The sequence below is a fragment of the Lepidothrix coronata genome, unplaced genomic scaffold (genome assembly GCF_001604755.1).
Source record: "Lepidothrix coronata isolate B3197 unplaced genomic scaffold, Lepidothrix_coronata-1.0 Scaffold45, whole genome shotgun sequence".
In the NCBI taxonomy this organism is placed as follows: Eukaryota; Metazoa; Chordata; class Aves; order Passeriformes; family Pipridae; genus Lepidothrix; species Lepidothrix coronata.
In genome coordinates this window covers 4,701,939-4,723,500 of record NW_016690225.1, presented here as the reverse complement: position 1 = coordinate 4,723,500, position 21,562 = coordinate 4,701,939, and the positions used below count along the sequence as shown (strand labels likewise).

The following is a 21,562-nucleotide window of genomic DNA, read 5'->3' as shown; positions in this document are numbered from 1 at the left end:
TTTGACAAGCATCTCAATATTAGACAACATAATTATAAAAGGATTAAGAAAATTGTACTGTTAAACTAATATTTTTATTCTTTCTAGTAAAATTAATTCAGTTGCATAAACTAAAAGCCTCCTACCAAAGGCAAAAAAAAAGATTTGGAAAAAGAAAGAAAAAAAAGATGGGTAAAAATTATTACTCCAAGACACCTCAAAGAGTCACTCCAGACCTCCTGGCATTACTCACAATTTGATGTTGTGGTACATGTCTGTACAATACTCAGTTCCTGATTTATACTGGAGACACTGTTAAATTGACTCCAAGTAGGCCCCTTGTTTCAAAACAAACATGTTGTACCTACTATGGAGAAATGTTGCCCCCTGAACTATACCTCCTCTAGCAAATAAAAGTCAGGACACAGAGAGGCTCACTCAGGAACAGGACCTTTCCAGTTAATGGGCAGCACACTTCCTTGCATGCTTTGATCCACAACTGCCATTATTCCAGACAGTTTTCCATCATGGCCATCATGGAGCATGTTGCTCTTGTTGAGCTGAAGGGATAAAGACATCCTGGGTCTCATGCTGGGCTGGGGGCCTCACTTTGAGGGAGGGAAGTGGGAGGGGAAGAGAAGACAACTCTGTGGAAAACCACCTCAGTGTGCCCTTGCCCTAAGGGTGAGGACAAACCACCACCTGGTTTATTAGCTGCAACAGAAAGAGCATTTGTATGTCCTACCAAGGAAGCAGAGTGAGAGAAAGGGAAAGAGCTGTGATGTATGGATGCTGTTTGGGACACCTGAAACATCCCTCAGGAGACTCTGCTGCAAAGTACAGCAATGGTAGAGTCCAAGAGAGCCTGGATCCACCAATTTCAGGCATCACAGCACAGCCTGGAGACCTGGTCTCTTTTTTGACACACAGAAAATTAAACATGCTTGCAGAGTTTATAGGAAAGGTTAGCTTATCAATAATCCTCTGTGTTACTCCCAGACATGCTTTTAAATATTGATTTGTTTCATTGATCTAGAAAGTTCCAGTGGAGATTAGAAATAAAAGTGTTTGTAAGGGTGATTTTCCATGCCAGCAAAGAGAAACTAACTGTATCCCTAGGCATATAAGTTGGATGCCTGAATTTATGGTATATGTCAGCCACAGTTTTGAGAGCTAGAGATATGCACTGGAGTGGTATTAAATACACTCTGTTTTCAAAGACTACCTTTGAAGTACACTCCTTTATTTCATTAAAAATCTCTCTTCCAATATTCTTCCTAATTAGTATGAGACAGCACAATCTGTCAAGTAAAAATGACAGTATGCAATAAAATATGCACATTCAAGAAGCAAAACTGAATTAATCAGTCAAGCATTGTGCCGTCATAAAACTGTGAGACCTTTATTGCTTTGCCAGCACTGCTTGGATTTGAGGTTCAATAGAAGTGCTGAATGATGAATAGTAAGATTTCTCACCACATGACTAGATGAACTGCAAGTAAAATGCAGTAACTGTGTGTGCTAGTGAGAATTAAAATGTTAACTGGGACTAATGTTTCAATAACTGAACAAATTACTCAATATAAATATTTTCATCATATGTTGGAAAGTGTGAGTATGTGACAAAAAAGCTTCTATTCACCTAAACTGTGAGGTTTCAGCCAGCTCTATACCATGAAAAGAAAAGTCTGGGTCAAGCCCAAATTCTGATGGATAATCAAGAACTAAAGGACTTCTACCAAAGCAAGTCCTGTACAGTGCAGGCTGAGTCCAAACAAATGCATCCTTCAGCACCCATAACAGTGTGTTTGCCAAATAGCTGAGCTTTTGCCCCATACTTGATGGAAACAACAACAAACATGTTTGTGAGGAAATTAATTTCAACATCATATTCATACAGGTAAAATTATTAACAGACACAACACTGAAGAGACTCCAGACATGATGGATTTACAACAGTGAGAAGACATCTCAAGTCTCAATTGCCAGCACTGTAATATATTCACTTCACTGTGTTAGTCAACACCTGATGTCAAAAGTAGAGGTCTGTGCAGTTTTGTTTAACAGGAGACAAAGTAAACATTTCTGCATATAAAATATAGAGTAATTATAAAAGTACTTACATATTTGGTTTCACGCCCAGTTGCTTTCTGAAGTGTTGTTGACATCTTGTAAAAAAAATAGATATATATTTAGTTACTCTGAAGAATAACTCCAAGAGATTTTCAATATTGTGAGAAGTTATTAATTGCTCAAATTCAGGAAAACTTAAGTTTTCCAGAAATAATCACACAATACGTAAGAATAAGGTATGTTTATGTTTTGCTTGGTAGAAAATACTACTTAATTTTACTGCTCAAAAACATTGATCCCCCTCTACTGAGGATGACATTTAATTTATCTCTGAGAATTCTTGTAACAAAATGCTTATTATTAGATATAAGTGTGGTTGCCCCATGAAATTTAAGTTACATTTGTTCAGAAAATAACCTGAAATGTTACCTTTCCATGCTCTCATTTATAAGAACTTGCTTTCATGTGATTAAAAGCATTTACTTGTACACTCTTATTTTTTTTCTTGTCTATGACCTTCTTTTACCCTCTGTTAAGCACTTTTTTTATCTTGTTCTGAGATCCTCACAATCTTTAGCTTGGTCCCTATCCTGCATCCTGTTAAACTCGCCTTTTGCCCATTTTATTTTGGTTTTATGACTGCTAACAGATGCCTTCCATTCTCAATTGTCCCAGGAAGTAGGTTTTGGATGCTACAGCTCAACTTAGTAACACCATTTTAACCACCTCACTTTCTTCAGGCATTGGAAAACATACTCTCAATAACAGCATCTGTCTGCTTCTTCAGCTTTGATCATGTTTCTGTCTTTCAGACTCTCGAAATTCAATTCACCACTGCATGCTGATTGACAGAAGTAATTTCAAAAATGAAAACTAACTTTGAAGTGCATACTGAATATAGCCACTCAGAAATGCTGGATCCGTGCCCTATTTTTGCATGGTGAACTGGACATTCTGCAGGATATTTTGAATGCATTAACTTTTTGATGTGTTCATCTGCCAAAAATTCCTTTCCTCCCATTTCCAGTTGGATTTCTGCAATTTTCACTTTCCTACAGCTACCAGGACCAACTTAAATTTACCTGGAGCGAACAGAATACAGGACTTTCTTCCACTGGTTAGTCATTCTTCTGAACCCAGAGGGCACATCAGTACAACTTAATGAAACCAGAAGTTTAGAAATATAAAATTAACCCTGCCTCTCACTACCTGTTTCTTAGTTATCCAGGATAAATCAATATTGCAGACATTGTCCTTCTGGGAGGGGCCACAGTAAAAATGAAATCAGAACTTTAGAGCAAGTCTGCTTATTAATTCAATTATCCCATTATTCGAGTATCGATAATGAACATGAAAAAAACCCAATGTTCTGAAAGATGCTTCCAGTCAAGGAAGCTAGAACATTACACTGGTTGCTCTGTAGTAGAGTTGCTTGTCCCATCGATGGGACAAAATCTGGAAGATGGCCAGAGACCCTGCGATATGACAGGCAAGGTATGAAGAATTTCTTCCTTGTGGATGCCAGCTTCTGAAGCCTTAATACACAGTTTCTTTTCCATAATATTTCTCCCTCTGACTTCAGGAAAGTGTCCTGCAACAAACACTGCACTGACTTCAGGGCTACAGTTCTGTCCTTGCATGTCTTTTAAATCACCAGAAACTTCTGATGTTGCATCTCTCAGCTGCAGCTTTGTGTTGCCATCAGTTTTACTGTTGCAGTAGGTTATATTGTGATTTTGCTTGCCCTGATATGTACTTGGAAAGAGTCCTTGGTATGTGGGTGGGCTTATTCACCTACCTTGCCAACATCTGACTCCGTGCTCATCTGCAGGAAACTTGGAGAAGACTCACATCGGCGCTGTAAAATTATTTTCAAAAGACTTGTTAATGACAAGAGACAAAAGAAGAGAAGAAGTCAATTCCACATACTGATGGGTTACCATAGTCAACGGGTCCTGCAGGACTTGATCAATGACAGCACACAGCTCTTCTGTTTGTTGTCTAAGCTGGACAGGGGAGCACATCTGAAAAAGGAAGATGGATCACTCAATTAATCTTGGCTTTTTGTTTTCAAATACAGATGTGAAAGATAAATAACATCACTACCTCTGAATGAGTGTCCAAAGCAGTGCCTTCAGTCACACTCACAGGCTTCGTTGGCTCTTCTAATGCCTGCAATTCAAGAGCTATTGGTGTGATATGGAGTTCAAAATTTTAAAAACCAAACAAACATACACTTTTTTGAAATAGTCTGTTTAAAAAAGGTGGTGTATTCTATCTCACCATAAAAAGATGGGGAAAATAAAGAAACTACAGGCCTAGTAATGTTCTTCTGGTTACCAGCATCTGATTCTGAATGAGATGGGGGTTTACAGAGAAAGAGAGAGTATTCAAGCAGGGTGAATTGTCTCTACTTTTAGAAATCAGAAACCAGCAGTTTAAATTGTCTTCTTCAACAATGCCCCCTCCTTCCAAGTAAACATGACACTGTGAGTGTCTACTGTGTGCCACGGAGGTGTCGGGTGGCTACCACCACAGGAGAGCCACCAGATGGATGGGTATGCAGGTGGACAAGGCAGGGACCCAAGCACACAGGAGCCCTTTATTTTCCTCCAGTAGGTGTTTTCTGTAAAAAGTGTCTCCTATTTAAAGAGGATGGTGATTTCACCTTGCAACAAATACAGTGCTTGACATTCTTGGGTTTTAGCCAGAAATCAGAAATATATAAAGTAAAATATGTTCTATACATTTGTAATCTCACACTAAGCATGTATACAATCTCTCCAGAACAAAACACAAGCCTCTTGTGCTTGAAAATACCTATCGCTTTCCTGTATCCATACTTGGAGCAGATTTGAGAACAGCAGGAATCAGTTTGCTGATCCCTTCACTTCGTATGGAAACTCACAAAACACCCTCAAAAGCCAAAAACCACTGCTCAGTTCCCTTTTCATCTTTATCCAGCATCTGCAAAGCACATTCTCCCTGCCATCACCCATTTTTTCTTTGAAGTGATTTTCAAATAGACACCTGCTGAGACCAAAAATTACTCTGGAAGCTTGCTGATGTGTGAAGCTGGACTAAAGGGGAGGGAAGTGCAGGGTGGATTTTTCTTGTTTGTTTGTTTAACACATGTTTTTGTGAGATTTCATTTTGCTAGTTAGTAAAAAAAAAAAAAAAATCCCATGGATGTGGGATTCTGCAGGAATAAACTGATCCCATTGAGGTGGGTATGAGGGCTGCCAGATACAGAAGACATATGTAAAGTTGTGAGGAAAATGTCAGAATCTTAAAAAAAAGAAAATAAGCATATTTATTTCTGAGTTTAATTTTGCTGAGTACATTTTTTTTCTTTCTTTGTCCAGCTACTGGCAGCATACATCTGTGTATGCCTAAGCAAAAAATTCATGACAATTTACTTTTAATATTATTCTAATACCATCCACAAATGTTCTTGCACGAAGCATGTTTATGGAACACCATGTCTTCTACTAAGATGAAGGGTAGTTGCTTTCCAAACATTTCTTCCTTCCTCCCCATCTCTAGACAAATGTGTTGGCCTTAGAGCAGTTGCGGTTTAAAAGGAAAAAGAATAATGCATTTTGATATACAGAAATTAATGTCATCTTATCCCAAGACAGACCATGAAAAGATAAACAGTCTCTCATCTCTGCTGTCTCATCACACTTAGCCAGCTGAAGTTTCAGATCAACACAGTCCCATTGAACAGGAGGGCTCAGCTAAGGTGGGCTCAGCACTGCACTTAAGTACTGTGTCCCTAGTTCAACTTCAGTCAAGAGTACATCCTCCTGGTAAACATAAAAGTAAGTGATAAAATTAAGTAGAAGAGTCATTTCAATATCTATTAGGGTCAGGATTGACAAAGCAGGCCGTTACAGAGATGATAAGTCTGAATAAGACTTAGGAAAAATGAAAAGTTTTAATCAATCATGGGTTTGGAATGGGGAAATTGCTAAGCTTCTCAAAACCCCCAAGAAGCCAGTAGGACAATAAACATAGTCAAGGAATTGTTAAGAGAAAACCACATGTTTCTGTTTCATAGTCACTGCACCAAAGTAGTGGGCGAACACAATCAAGGGTAAGGAGCAACTACCCCTAAGATTCAGGGGAATCTTTCTAGAGGAATTACAGCCACATCCTGAAGTCTCTGTTCAGAACCAAGGCTCTGGCTAATTTAAATACCAAACATCCATCAGTTTCAGTAGAAATTGGGTACCCAAATATCTTTCTATTTTGGAGCCTTCAGTGACTAAAGAACTTGGGTGAGTGAAGCACCAAGGTCTGTGTGCTCCACTGTTTTTCTGAGATACAATCATCATGCAGGAGTCATGCTAGAAAAAGCTGCAGTGTTCTCTCTTTTTGGACTTTTGGGGAAGGAAAATTTTAACCTGCAAACTGATCAGCCTAATTTCTTTGACCGTTTCATCTTTTTTTTTCTTTTGCCTTTTTCTTCTTTTCTTTTTCTTTTTCCTATTTTTCTTTTTTTACTTATTTGAACAGCTGAGTCCTCCAAAGAAAGAGAAGAAACAGGAAACTGTATTTTTGCCATCCCCATCACCTCCACAAAGATAAAAGGTTCTGTTTAAGCTGTTGTGAGCTTTTCAAACTACATCTCAAATTTTTTTTCCAGCATTGCCTTCTTTTTTTTTCCACATTTCCACACAGAGAAAAATGTGAGATATAAAAATTACAACTAGTTTTTTCCAAAATTATCAGTGTTATCGTGCAACAATATTATGATTAATTTAAAGTGTTAGTGCTATCTACATGCTGTTGATTAACACTATCAACTGTATTCAGGATTCACTTGCTATGTTGATGATCTAACAATATTGAAATTTGAACATTCTTATTTAGGTATTCAAATTTTTGATTTTATATGATAAAACAGTGAGACCACAGTCTAAAAGAAGATTGCCATTTAGATAACGAAAATGCTTTTGTGACAGAATTTCAATGTTCAGATGAAATAAGGAGTTGCTGAACCACTAATTTTTTCCTTGAAAAGGGCAACTTTGAGGGTGTGACACATATATGCCATTGACATCAGCGATGACTACAACCCTTCCCTCTTCTTTTCTCTCTTTTGATTGCTAAAGCCATATCAGAGCTGAAAGGATACTAGTAAAAGATCCAAACACAATCTCCAGTATTTTTTTAGAAGAATGAAAGATCTTGACAACATACAGGAAATACAGAACATTATTTCGTCCACCAGTAGACCACATCAATAGTAGGAGAAAAAGTGAATATTGTGACCCGGATCTAACACAGCTTCCTTCTTACTGTATCGTGAAAACCCTGGACTGAGCATATTTTCCCTATCACTATCTTTTCCTGAGCTTTCAGCATATGCAAAAAAAAAGCCTATTGTATAGTGGAACTTCACAAAGCATTAATTCCTTTAACTTACTTCTTGAAGATCCTGGGAGATGATACTGAATAGACTTGACTATTTTTCCTCTTATAAAATAATTAATACTGAAAGCTGTAAGGCTCATGAAGGAAAGAGGGAGTTCATAGGCTGCTCCTAAATTGGCACATTTGGTTATTATTACAGGTGCACTGGGTCTTTTACTTAGTCCTACAACCACACAAATTATTGGCTTTCTTTCTTTCTTACCATGAAGTATTTTTCTCTAGCCTTGAGAAGAATTTTGATGTGAACACAACCTGGGTTCATGAAATTTACCTAGTAAGTGCACCCCAGAAGTATTTTGGGAAAATTAAAATCTATTTTTATCAAAATATTTTTAACAAAGTCTTGCCAGAAATGCTTTCCAGAAACGTGCTGACATGCTTGATTATACCCATTTATCCAGCAGTTAAGTCAATCATCTAGAGTGAGAAAAGTTTGCTTCTAGGTTCCTGCTGTATGATTTTAAGGAGTGACTCGAATCTGCATTTGCCATAATCAATTCCTATAGCAATGGATTTTTGATAATAAGTAAGAGTTTCCTCAAGGCAAGAACTTAAAGCTGTGTCTTCTATGTAGCAGAACACTGCCATATTTCCTCAGCTGCATGTCTTTCTTTTTATTAAAAACAAAACAAAAAAACCTCCAACACACCCTCCTTTTCCTTCTGCATGTGGAGGAAGATGCCTTTTTTTTTTCCTTCCACAAGGAGAATATACTGCACTGCTTACAGTCTGCTTTGTAGGTGATAGGATGTAAATACTAGGTCTTTGGGGTTTTCCTAGAAGTGCAGAAAAATATGGAAAGACTGGTTTAGACTCTCTTGAAGTTAACTAGATTGCATTGTGACAAGAAAAAACATGAAGAACGCCCATAAAGAGACACAATCAAACACCTAAAATATTTATTCTTTAAGACAGAAGATTTTTTTCTACATTTATTTAGAATTGAAATTATTGTTCTCTACTTGTAACTAGTTGATAAATACAAGCCAGAAAAGTCAACATTTGCACCTCTCACATTCATAGCCAGTTATACCTAGTGTTTTTCAGAAGACTTGGTAAGTGTGGGATAAACCTCAACTGTGAAGCAGGTGTGTTTCATGGCACATCCCATCATCCTGGGATGTGCCATGCGCGCCATGCTTCATTCCCGGTCCAGATTCTGGGAAGTCTGAGCAGAACGTTTGCAGCACCTCTTTCCTCCCAGTCTGTATGCCCAGGTTTCTTTCCCATTAAATGGGATAAGGGAAGTTCACCCTGATCAGCATACAGAGGGGATGTGTAGCTGATCAAATACAGCAAACCCAAATCGCCCTGTATATACCTTGCTGTAGACCAAAGACCACAGAATTGTTAAGAGAAGACTCTTTGGTTTGTAAATCCAAAGCCTCCAGCAGTTTTCTGCTTTCATCTCAAACTTTATATAATTCTGAAGACGAAGTAAGATCTATTTTAAGAGACTGTCTACTTTCAAGGCCCTTGAAAGAAAGAGAGAGCTCATAGGCTGCTCCTACCTTGGCATATTTGGTTATTTTTACAGATGAACTAGGTCCTTTATCACTGCTCAAAATATTGCCTTTCTTTCTATCATGAGGTATTTAAAGTTACAAATTTTTCCTTAGCTCCTTGAAATAAACTCTTCATCCCTATCTATTTTGACTGAGTGATATTGTAATAGATATTTGATAAATACAATCTCTAAATAATAGACCCATTACTTTTTAAATAGTACCTGATTAGGAATGGAATTTTGAGTTGGGCTGTGATCACATCTATATAATTGTAGAAGCTACACAAGAGTGAGTGTCAGTAGAGGTGTGACTCACTGTCTCTACATTAATTAGATCAGAAGAAACAACAGTGTTCAGCTAGTCTGTCCTCTTTTTTAAACCACAGGACTACCTGGAACGAAGGGCCAAAAAAGTGTCCTGTCTTGATTTTTCAATTTCTCTGAAAAAGAGCCTAATTCAGTCTCTGGAAAATTTTTATAATGGTTAATTAATTCTGTTAAATTTTTGCCTTATGCCTATATTCAGCCTGTTCAGCTTCCTCTTCCGGCCAGTGGGTCTGTCATCTGGTAGCCTGGTGAGTTCATTAACACACTCTATGACCTGCCTCATCACTATGAATTTGTGTGGCTACAATGGTACTGCTGACTGACCCTGGTTAACATCAACATGATATCAGCATCTCTGTTCTCCTTGGTCAGGCACTGTGGAGCTGTGCCCTTGCTGGTGAGGACACTGTCTTTCTATCCTTGCTGCCACTCCAGCTTCTGACACCTTCCGTGTGGAGCAACCCACTCCTGCTGCTCCCTGACAGAGCCTGACCATGCTAAATCCCTTAAAAACAAGTTATGGTCTTTTGGCTATGAAGTTACAGCCCAATCTTCCAAGACATATCTTGTACAGGGCTTTTTCTGATCACAGAACAGGTGATGTGAGGAACATCATGTTCACACAAACTCAAACAGCTGGGAAGTATTCCAGTTAGGAGAACTGATGAGATTAAGCCACTTCTGGGTTAGTCGAAATATACACATATATAGTTAATCAGCCTTTTCTTCTCTACTAATTAGCACAACTCTCTGAGTAAGAATACTGGAGGATAAGAACATGTTCTAGAAAAACCATTAAGATGATGATAGCCTAGTGGTTTCATAAGAAGTAATTGAAAAATGCTGACTGAAATTAAAGCATCTACACAAACATAAAAGAAAGTAACTAACTTGAGAAACAAAGTTATACACTAGCAGACAATTTAGAGGCAGACAAATCATTGTACCTCACATGGTACACCAAAAGCAGTTTTCTGTCATGGGATCTAATTAATACTGCAGATGAATTGTCGCTATCACCCACACCACAATTCTGACTACTCTTATGTCTCATGACCATTTAAATTAAGGATTATAGTTACTCACACAGTGGAAAAAGTTGACTTCTGACAATATGCATTTCTACTTCAATCAAACAGCAAACCACTTTTTTTGCACCTTAGCCTAAAAAATGTAGTTTAAAAAAATGTTGTATTGCTAATCATGCATTCAGCTCAGCAATAGCTATGCTTGCAGATACTGCATGCCTTCCTTCCTTGCTAAAAAAAAAAGAAAGCCATTTGGACAACTTCTCCACGTAACCATTATTTTAATGTTAATAAAGCATCACTTATGCATTTAAAATCTTATTGTCTTAAATATTTCTCTTTTTAACCCAGTGCATAAAATGCTTTGCATAAAATGGGGATATAATTACTGTCATTGAGTTACAACATAGCATAAGTTTCCTACCCAACATTTTTGAGGAGAATACTTGGATATAAAAACTTGGTTCAATGGGGCCCATGTGCGCCGTGTGACTGGTTTGTGCTTTCTTTTAAGAGCCATATTCTAAACATGTGTCAGCTAACACAACAGGACTAGCTTAGGAGTACTACAATTGGATGCTGGTACAGATCAGTAGAAGATTATTATCCATAATTCCCAAGATGGGAGAATGTAGTCAGGCCACGCTGAAACATACAGTTTACAAAGTTAATTAGTCAAGAGCCACTCCTGAAGGTAAATCCTGTGGCAGGAAACTGATTTCTTATTAATACATGACTGCTTTTACTACTGAAGGATACACCAAGGCTACCATTTTCAATAAAGCAGTGGATAATCAAAAGTCTGTCTAACTATGGATGTCTCTTGGGTTTTTACTTTTTCTACAGATATTGGCATTAGATTGCACGATTCAGTTTTATGTATTCGTGATAAGTAACACACAAGTTGTGAGTCAATGCCCTGGAAAGCACCAGCAAGACCATCAAAAGAAATCAATTTTCTTCTGAAAAAGTGCAATCAGATGGCTGACATTAACCCACTAGTTATCATTAGGAGTGTGCTCTTAGAGTGAATAATCTATTCAGAGTCACCTACTTGGCTTAGCTGGCAGAGAGGTGCAGTCTCAGGGTACATCAACCAGATGCTTTCAGGTGAAGTCAACCATGAAGTGGCACTTCAGGAGTTCACCACATTCTTCCACCCACTAACAGGCTCTCTGCTCAAACAAAACCCTCCCAAAATACATTCAGTAGGGATGTAGGATCTCCTGCATTAGCTATTTTCCTCTATAGAGCCATTTTTTTTCATCACATTGCATGCTAAAGCAAACATAACCTTCACTAGTGCATTCAAGATTTAAGTAAAGGAAGGATCAGGTTTTATGCAAATGATTTAAAAAATCATTCAAGATTAAAAGAACATTGGAAAATAAAGGAATGACTATTTTGAAAAAAATCTTACTTATAGCAGTTAACTCTTAATTACTAGATCACAATCAGTAATATTTCAAGGATAAAATTATAATCTTCAAAATTTGTACACAGTTAAGTTCCCCTCTCCAATGTCTTCAGGCTCTGCAAACTTCTAGTGAAATCAACTGAGTTATGTATTGGAATAAATACTTAGATGTGTAATCAGGAATGCTTAATCTCAAAGAAAATGATCAGAAGCTAAGTTCCTGAACAAGGTTCTGAACAGAAAGCTTTTTCTGATAAAGCTACAAACTGGATGTTAGCACAGTTAAGGATGTCTTTAAACATGTTAAACATGTAGCTCATTGCTCATCAGAGAAAATATTTTTTAAACTTAGTGAGCAATTATTTTGAGCAAAATTAATTTGGGAAAAATATTTTAAAAATAAACATCCATGGGTATTTTGAACCCTTCATGCAAAATTTAAATTTTCAATTGCCTTTCTAAGTGGCATTATCTAAATAAGGACTATACAGCCCAACCTTTGTTGGCTGTGACTTTAGTAGTAAATCAATGCACTAAAGTCTGTTCTTTGGATCTACCTGCCTATCCTACACAAAAGGATGGTTATCTCAAACTACATATCCAGGCCCACTCTAGCTGTTAAAGTGTTCAAGAAGAATGGTAGTTAACAGAGGTCAGAACAATGGCCAGGACGGTTATCAAAGTTTAACAGTACAACTGATCAAAGTTGCACATCTTTGAATGTTAAATTTACTGGTATAAGCAAAGCTGTTGAATAATCATTAACTGACCAAGATCTACCCATTGTCAGGCCCCAGAACAGCAGTGCTCCAGTTGCTTTCCAATAACAAAACAGACTTTTAGATGTTGCCATAAAAGGCAATTCTTTTAAGATACTGCTTTTTTCCCCTTTTTATAGTAAATTGATTTGCAGAAATTCAGATTAACAAAGTCTTTGATCTTCAGTGGAAAGCGGTTGACCCTGAGAAATGTCTGGAATAATAACCCTGAGTAGTTAGTTCCCAGAATTTACATTCTGCAGTATCCCCCAGCAGAAATGTCAGAATGTGTACATAAAGTTGAATGGTCTCAAATACACAATGCCCATGTCTTTGAGCAAACACTAACCTTCTGTTCCATAAGCAATGTGTTTGTAGGGATTGCTGCAAATGCCTTGTAGCTTGTCTTGATCTTGTACTGCTAAAAGGGTAAACCAGAAAGCAGGAAGAGAAGTAAAACAGGATAGAAGAGTAAGAAAGAAAGAAAGGAAAGGTATGACAGAATGAAAGACCATTCCAATTGTCTTGCAAACACATTGCAACAAAACAATGCTTACATATTTCCTAGGAAAGCTATTTCTTAAAAAAAAATATAGTGTTTTTGTTAAGATTTTAAAAGCCTGTAACATACATATTTTGCTCTTAGGAATGAAGTAGGATAGCTTATAGCTTCCAAAGGAAGTTTAATCACTTTCTGCTGATTATTATCCTTAAATGAATGTCAGGAGAGGCTGTGATGTTTTTTTGAAGTTTTTTTGTGATTTGGTATGAAAATGCACAGCTACTTCTGCCAGTACATCCACCTCAACAACTGCTGTTGAGTGGTGTGATCCTGGACCACTAGGTGAGAGGGATTTCTGTAATTGGCTTTAATGAGACTGATTAGGATCCTTAAATGCAAAATTACTTTTGTGAGTGGATAGATCATTTAAATCTTCATGCAGCTTTTCATCTCTTGAATAAGTAACTCTACCACCCAAAAAAAATAATTCAAATTAGGTATAGGAGCTTTCACACTCTAACAAAGCTTACAGAACTGACAATCTAAACCATACAAAATATATGGGTTTGGGTATTAAAAATTCTAAGATAAGCCTTAAAAATTATTCTTTTCAAACAACTTCTATTTTAGATTATATTAGTTTCCCAGTTGTTTTAAAATCTTTAGAAACCATCTTTTTTACATTTTCTTTGTAATTATAGAAGTTGAATTCAGTAATTTTTAAAAGATTGATGAGATTCTTCTATATTTGTATGATTTCAAGAGCTAGGATTCTTAATCACGACTGTTGTAATTTATTTAAAAAATAGGGATTTGCTACATTGTTTCCTTTTAGTTAACAATCTAATAAAAAAATCATAAATTCACACAAGAATAGACTTTCAAGTTAGTAATTAATTATTTCTGTGATATTCAGCCAGAAATAAAGTTATTTGTTAATCAGGTCAGGTTTTTTAATGTACCATCACCTGCAGTAGTAAATACTGGTGATTATGAGATAACAGTTTGGATCAGCATGTTGTACTTTGGGTCATTCTTTTGATATTTTTTCTTTTCTTCATAATTAGTAAAAGTCTCAATGACATCAGAGGGGGCAAAATTTTATCTCAGATAAGAAACTTATACCCTTCTCACATCTATCTTGAAATATGGTAGGACACAATCTTTTAATTCTTTCTATACATAATATTATGTTTGCTTTTGACTTCACTCAGTCAGAAGCTGGAGAATGACAGTCATTTAAGAAGTCAATCATTGATACTGAATGTACACGTTAACAAAGCAGAAGAATGCAAATGCTGAAAATTAAGGGTTTTTTCTATTTTTTGGTGGGAGGGGCATTGGAGGGCAGGACAGTAATTTATATGAGATTTAGTGATTTTAACTTGGATGTCTACCATTTAGGTGCCTCAGTCAAAAACTAATGCCTTTTATAATTACAGGCATTTCTACAGGATTAATCTCATCCCAAAATAGGCAACTAGAAAGGTAAAATAAAATCATCCTGTAAATATTCCATATTCTCTCCATTAGCTGTAATAGAATTGTCCAAGTTGTGCTTGGATATCTAGCTTTCAAATGTCAAAAGTTGCATGAGTTTAATCCTGCCCTTTGAACATTTAGACAACACAGCATATGTGTGCATAAACACACATACATATATTTGTGTATATACAAAATCTATATACAAATAAGACATAAAATACTGCTCATTAAAGTAAGATGGAAGACCAAAATTCCAAATATTAAATATTAATTCCAAATATTAGGCATACGCATAAAATGCATCCTTGTTTGATTATAATAGAAATTCAGCTAATAAAATTGTGTCATTGAACACGTAAACGAAACACAATGTCTTCACTAGGCTTTTACATAGGCTTTTACATCTGATGAGATGGGCATCCTATATGATAAGAACAGTACGATCATTTTGAAGTTATTTGTACTGTTATATGAACTAAACAGGCATATCAGACTGTTAAAATATAAAAGTTTCTATACTGCTTTCATATGCTTTATCACTTCCAGATACTGTAGAACCTGTATCGTGCCATTTTCACAATGTCTGAGATGACTGAAAAGTCTTTAATTCAGTTTCTGATCTTTATGAATATGTTCCTTTACACATTATTTCACATTACCTAAAATTACTTTTCAATGCCTAAATAGATTTAATAATCTGCTTCACAAGAATCTAGCAGTAATTTTAAACAGCCATGGACAGTTAGGTCTCCTGGCCTGCACCATGGTCCAGTCAAAACCAAACCAACTCCAATATCAGAGCTTGGGCAAATATCACCCTGGAGAGTTTGGGGGAAAATGTCCTACTTTTTTTTCCGATGTTCACCTAAGATGCCCACAGGGCATTGCAAAGTGTGTTGGACCCATGCCTACAGAGGCTTAAAAACAGTGACTAACCATGGTAGCATAGTGTCATGAGTAACCTTTCCTGCTTTGTGGTAGGTTTTGCAGCTGTGCTGAGCTCCAGGTTACTAAAGTTAGTTTGTTCTCCAGCTGTTTTGGGTAGATCTACATGCATTCCTGTGCTGCATTCAAACAGGAAAAATCAAAGAATATGTAGGAATGATGCCCAATGAAACCATTGCAAAGAGTTTTCAAACATCAGCCAGAGATTGTTATTCTAATCTCTTCCTCCAGAATCAGAAATTTATCTGTCCCTACTCCATCTTACTGTCCACTTTGCTATATTAGGTCCATGAGGAAATTATCAAAGTGTAATATGTGTATTTTAAAATCATTAGCAAATATAAACCATGGGAAAGCATATGTTTATATATATAAATACAAACAGTTAAACAAATTAACAGGTTATCCTTCAATTTGCATTAATTGCTGCATGCATAGGCATAGACATAAAAAAGCTCTCCAATAAAGAATCCTTTTTGCATAATTGCTCTGATATCATGCTAATGAAACAGTTTAATGTGAATACTGAAAAGTACACCTAATGTCAGAATTCTGGTTTAATAAGCGTTGGTTTAATACTTGTCTTAACATTGCTGCAACGACTGTTGAAGAAACATTAAGGTTGAAAGACTACACATGCCAAAGTCAAGCACTTCTAGAAGCTGTTTTTCCCTTAATGTTCACTTAGCACATTCATACATGCAAAAATTTTGTCATGCATTAACAGTCATCACGTGGAGCAATCTGCTTTTTGTCTAATTCTAAAGCTGAGCTGATCAGTACTAAAGAGACCTAAATGCTGCTTAGGACGTTAAAGTTGTCTCTCCTCAAAATTTTCCTTTCTTCTCTGAAAATATACTGAGATTTGAGGCTGGAGTATTATTAGACAGCCTGCTACAATTAACATGTCAGCAAAATTCATTGAGTTATGCCATAAACTAGGGATGGAAATAAGTGAGAGGAGGAGGAAAGGGAAAGTTAATGCACAGTATCATTAACTGTAGATGAAGTCTTAGACTCACATTTTAAAGCCACAAGAGACCTTTCTTGCACTGACCACCCAGCTGCATTTAATTTAGAGGTTTCTTGTCTTCCACATCTCCAGCAGAGCCAGCTTTGTCTATATGATTAAAAATTGCACCAGACTAGTGGTCCAAGTCTGTTACAGTGGCAGACACTCTCCCAATTTCCATGGCATGGTGAGACAGTTTCAAAAGTGCCACCATATCACATGATAAAGGAGAATTAGCAGGAACGGGGACAACAGGGAAGTCAGGAAGGGTATAATAACCTCTGCAATATTGCCTGCAACCCAGGTAATAGCTCTGTGTCACTAGCAGAGGATTTTCTTACTGCCAGAGAATCTCAGTGCTCAATGCACCAACTAGCACGAAGAGCAACTGTTTTGCAATCTGCAGGCTCAGTCATGCCTTCCAGTTTTGTCTCAGGGGCTTTTTGTCTTGGAATTTCTACAATTTCATATCTCTTTTTGTTTCACTAAGTAATACTGACAGGGTGTAGCGACACTGTACAGCTGTGCCTAGCACAGTGGTTCATTTGGGTTTGCTTGGTTTTTAAAAGAACCAGTCATGACAATTGCTACTTTGTGCTGATTTTAACCTCTCATTTCCAATTAACATTTTCCAAGCAGTTCAAAACACCACTGCCATAGCCAAGCTGCTAAGAACACTTCTGACACAACTTGATCTGGCAGACCAGGCTATAATTTTGTGCTGTGAGCAAATAAATCAATAAACTATGATAGACTTTCTATGATGTGCAAGCTCAAATATGAGTTACAGGAGGCACAAGGGAAGCACAGAGGGCAAAGATAAGATAAAAGAGGTCAGAAAGCCTTCTGCAACTCTGATGCCTTCTGCAACTAGCTCTTCCTTTCTACACAGCAGTTTCTCTTGTTTTTACCTACCTGCTGCATGTTTTTGGATCAACTTTCCTTTCCTTCCCCTTCTCGAGATATACGTTTAGGTTTAAAGTGCAACTGGTTCCCAAGCCCTCCTGTAGCAATTGCCATCGTTGCTTATTCTCACTCTGTGATGGCCCTCCCACCTTTGGGTGGATGACATAGAGCAGGAGCTGTTTGTGAAACTTTTGTATTTGCAGCAGTTCATGTTTTGGGAAGCTTGTCTTTTCTTTCCCCCTCATCCTCTGTCTAGCACAACAAGATCAGAGGAGTACAGAAGAAAGCAAAGAAGCAGGAGTCTTCCCTTGTTGGCTCTTAGCCCCAAAGTCCCTGCTCAGGCTGAGCTCCGTTGTACCTCTGAGCTGGTCCCAGGGCAGCTGGGCTGAGTAAAACATCCTGGGAAGTGAGGAGGACAGATGGGATGAGGTGCTTGTGAACTAGTTATCACTGGAACACCCAGTTCACATAAATTAGATTAAGCTGCTTCTAGTTCAGCCTTGAACCTAAGATCACCATACTTCTATTACTTTCAGTGGGAACACATGTGGGTTGTCATTAGCATAGGGTGAATAGAACATGTTTCACAGTTTATTGTTGACACACTATGGTTTTAAGTGAGCTACAAAAATAAGTATGCCAAGTGTATATCAGAGCCATTGGACACAAATCCATCTTTAGTAGTATCTCCTCCCACTCATGAATAAAATATTCTCTTTTTTATGCTAAAGGATTCCTACAGCATCTTCTCCACAATACAGAACACATTGCCAGCAATTTGATATGGTAGGATTCAATCTTTACTACCTTCACTGTCAATAAAAAAACAGTTCCTGCACAGCCCATTTATTTTACTAGCATTCTGCAACATGGATGTGATTTTTTTCCTACAGGGACAAGGAACTATTAGAAAATAAGCATGCATCAAGAGTACCTTGGGTTTGATGTTTTCATGGTCAGGAGGCAGGGAAAAAGACTGTGGTGAAGTCAGCTCTCTGGGTCTTGATGGCAGTATACCTGGTGACTTGTTTGAGGTGGGAGATCTGCACTTTAGCACTGGTGAGGTGGCAGATTGCTCAGGTCTTGGAGAGGAGGAATTAGACCTATAACTTGCATGCACCAGTGAAGAATTAAACTGCAGTGGGTGGGAATTAATATTACCACTTTGTGGAACTGGTGGGGTAGAGTGAGGCTGTGGGAGAGACCACCTCTTTGAGACACTGGAAGGGGTAGGAGAGGAGGCACTCATGTCCTGAACAGACATTTGGGATGAATCTGACTTAGATCTAGAAGATGAGTGCGAAAGACTTGGGGTAGGAGATGAATGTTTTTCTAGGGTGGGGGAGAATACACCACTAAGATTGGTAGATGAAAGCAAAGGATATGACCGGCAGGTAAAGATGGGTGAGTAAGTGTGTACTCTCTGAGACTTCTGAGGTGCCTGGGATCTGGAGGCAGCATACCGCAGCCCTTCTGGAGAAGGAGCTAAGGAAGAGGGAGCTGGGGCACAAGGACGAAGCAGTGTAGATTGCAAATCTGGAGAGACAACTGATCTTCTATGATAGGAGGCGAGGGATGACAGAGAACTCTGGGAGTCTGGAGAAAGTGTTTGAACTGGAAGGTGCTTTTTAGGAGAAAGGGACCTCGCTCGAGGTGTGGGATGAGGCTTGGAGGGAAAAGGCAGATGCTGAGCCCATCCTGAAAGCCAGCAATCCTCTCTGTTGGGAGAATCTGGCCATATAGGAGGGCTTGAAACAGATTTCTTGGGGGTTGGGGGAGTTGTTTTGGACTTTTGATCTATTGCAAGTGTTGACGAACCGAGGGAGCTACAAGAAAATGTGGGACAAGAAGCAGGAGAAAGTGGTCTCCGCTGAGAGGAGCCTGATCTCAAAATAGCAGTTAAGAGAGTCAGTCTGGTTGGCAGAGGGGATTTGACTCCTGACTTTGCTAAATTTCCTCTAGATGACATTTGTGCACAAGGCTCATTTATACTACATATTGTTGAAGAGGAGCCATAAAGAGAGGGTGGAGACAAAGGTTTAGGAGTAGGAGATAATGAATGTGTTATTATATGTACTGGGAGAGGAGATAAAGCATTCAATCTTTTGGAAGAACTGGGGGATGAAGTCTGAGCTGAGGATCCTTGTATTTCAGCTGAACATGGAGGACTGGGGAAAAGACTTGAGCTCTTTGCTGGAACAGAGGATGTGGTGAAGTCTCCCATTTTGCAAACACAGCCAGGAGTATAGAGACTTGGTGTTTGTAGGTTATCAGACAATTGAGGAGTGGAGTACCAACTCTTTGATGCAGAAGAGGATATTTTAGACATGGAGGGATGTGAACTATGGGAAGCAGACTGAAAGTAGAGAGATGAGTCTTGCTTAGAAAACCCAGTTGCTGACTGCCAGTTGTTACAGGAATCTTCCAGCGAAGAGGCTTGATTCATGTTAACCATGGCACCACATGCTACTTTCTGATTAATTGGAGAAATTAAGTGGACAGCAGGTGGTTTAGAGGAAAGATGATCAGAGGTGGAAAGAGTAGAAATTAACTGGAGAAAAAAGAAAAACAGAAATGTTAATGTAGGTGGAACCTGTGGAACTGTTAAATACCCCACATTTCAGTCCTGTGGTCATGCATATAGGCTTTCCATTAGTACTGTTGTGTGGATTAAAAGCACAGGGTTATCTTAAATTTGGACATTTAGCCTGATGGATAAGGCTCTCTAGGGGAGGTGACTGAGGCAGACAAGTTATATGCTAGTTTGGTTTTATGAGACCTCAGTTTTGTTGACATAAGCAAGGTTCAAGGCTACAGTATTTTTCATTTTAGGTAAAACCCAATAGAGTTGTGCCATGAGTGTCCAGAATCATGTGATGTCATTCCCATTGTATAAACACAACAGAAAGTGAGAAAATTGCAATAGTGTCCCATCTCACTTTACCAGTTCAGTAGAAAGCAGCCTTTCTGAAAATGGGATTCAAGTAAATTGCTTATTTTCTAATTCAGTAAACAACCCCTTCTGCAGCACTGTGATATCAGAACGAGAAATTTGTTCGGAACTACTGAAATCAGACATCCAGTTTGGTTTTCCCTTTTCCTGTCATTCACAGAGCAGTGCATTTGACAGTTTGCAGCCATGTAAGAGCCCTTATCCCCTTCTCCACAGTCTTTTGATACACTAATAAAGCAGTAACAAGCTCTTTCATGAGTGCCTTTTTTCTTGAGTCTATTCTAATTAGGATTTGTCAAAACTAATTAGAGCATACAAGTATATTATCAACCTTTCATACAGTTTCATGCTTCTAAAGAAAGAAATTCTTTAAAAATCTTCCAAGTTATTGTAATGCTGAAATTAAAAACTGATGTATACAAAATAGAATAAAACATATCAATATGAAGTAGTGAGTTAAGTCAACTGTAAAACCAAAAGGCTACAAACTGTCACCTAACATTTGACAGAGCAATTTGAAAGTAGGGAAATTGGCTCTAATTTCATCAAACTTGATATAAATATAAGAACACCTATTTAACTACTGTTTGATACCCTGAGAAGATTATGCAGCTCTATAAAAGACAATTATACCATTCAGTTTCCACACACAACTTGTGCATGGCTGTGGCTCAGGCATGACTTATATTTTTTAATACAAATGTCTCACCCATAATAGAGAGGAATTACTATTATTGTTATTGTTATTATGTAATATAGTATTGATTTATCACAAAGAACTAATCAAATAATTTTCAAATGAGAGCACATACCAGAAGAAGCTCCGACAAAAAAAACAAGACTTAGAGGCTTCCAAGGGCTAAACTACGCCTAAACCACTAAATATGGATAAACACCACTTCAAAACCCTATTAGCCCTTATAACTTAAAATGAGTGAGCTCTTTCTGCTAAATGAGACCATATAAATAGCAAGCCTTGTAAACCAAGGACACTTTCTGTATAAGGTAACTTCAAAAAACCCAAGTCAATGCTTTGGTTTATAGGAATAAACACAAAACATCAGAATGCCTTTAAAATCCCATTAACTTCCCCTTGTTTTATACATGTGCTAAGGTGTCCCATTTCAAGGAAAGTCAAGGGATGCATACAGGGAGAATATTAGAATATAAACATTTATATCCATTATATCATTGCACCATATATTCCATTTGATTAAGAAATTATGAC

The 21,562-nt window shown here is 37.7% G+C and overlaps 1 protein-coding gene across 3 annotated transcripts in view; it reads right to left on the bottom strand.

The window, feature by feature from the left end:
* The window catches only part of MLIP (muscular LMNA-interacting protein), a 106,570-nt gene that overhangs the window by 31,681 nt on the left and 53,327 nt on the right, over positions 1–21,562 (bottom strand). Inside the window, exons 4-9 of one of the 3 annotated variants that reach the window (XM_017814567.1) lie at positions 18,316–19,932; positions 12,881–12,952; positions 4,159–4,224; positions 3,993–4,076; positions 3,851–3,910; positions 2,103–2,147 (exon numbers count right to left, since the gene is read on the bottom strand). In XM_017814567.1, the coding sequence (XP_017670056.1) occupies positions 2,103–2,147; positions 3,851–3,910; positions 3,993–4,076; positions 4,159–4,224; positions 12,881–12,952; positions 18,316–19,932 (1,944 nt within the window). The remainder of the gene's footprint in view (positions 1–2,102; positions 2,148–3,850; positions 3,911–3,992; positions 4,077–4,158; positions 4,225–12,880; positions 12,953–18,315; positions 19,933–21,562) is intronic. The other 2 variants (XM_017814568.1, XM_017814569.1) reach the window with 2 other exon arrangements.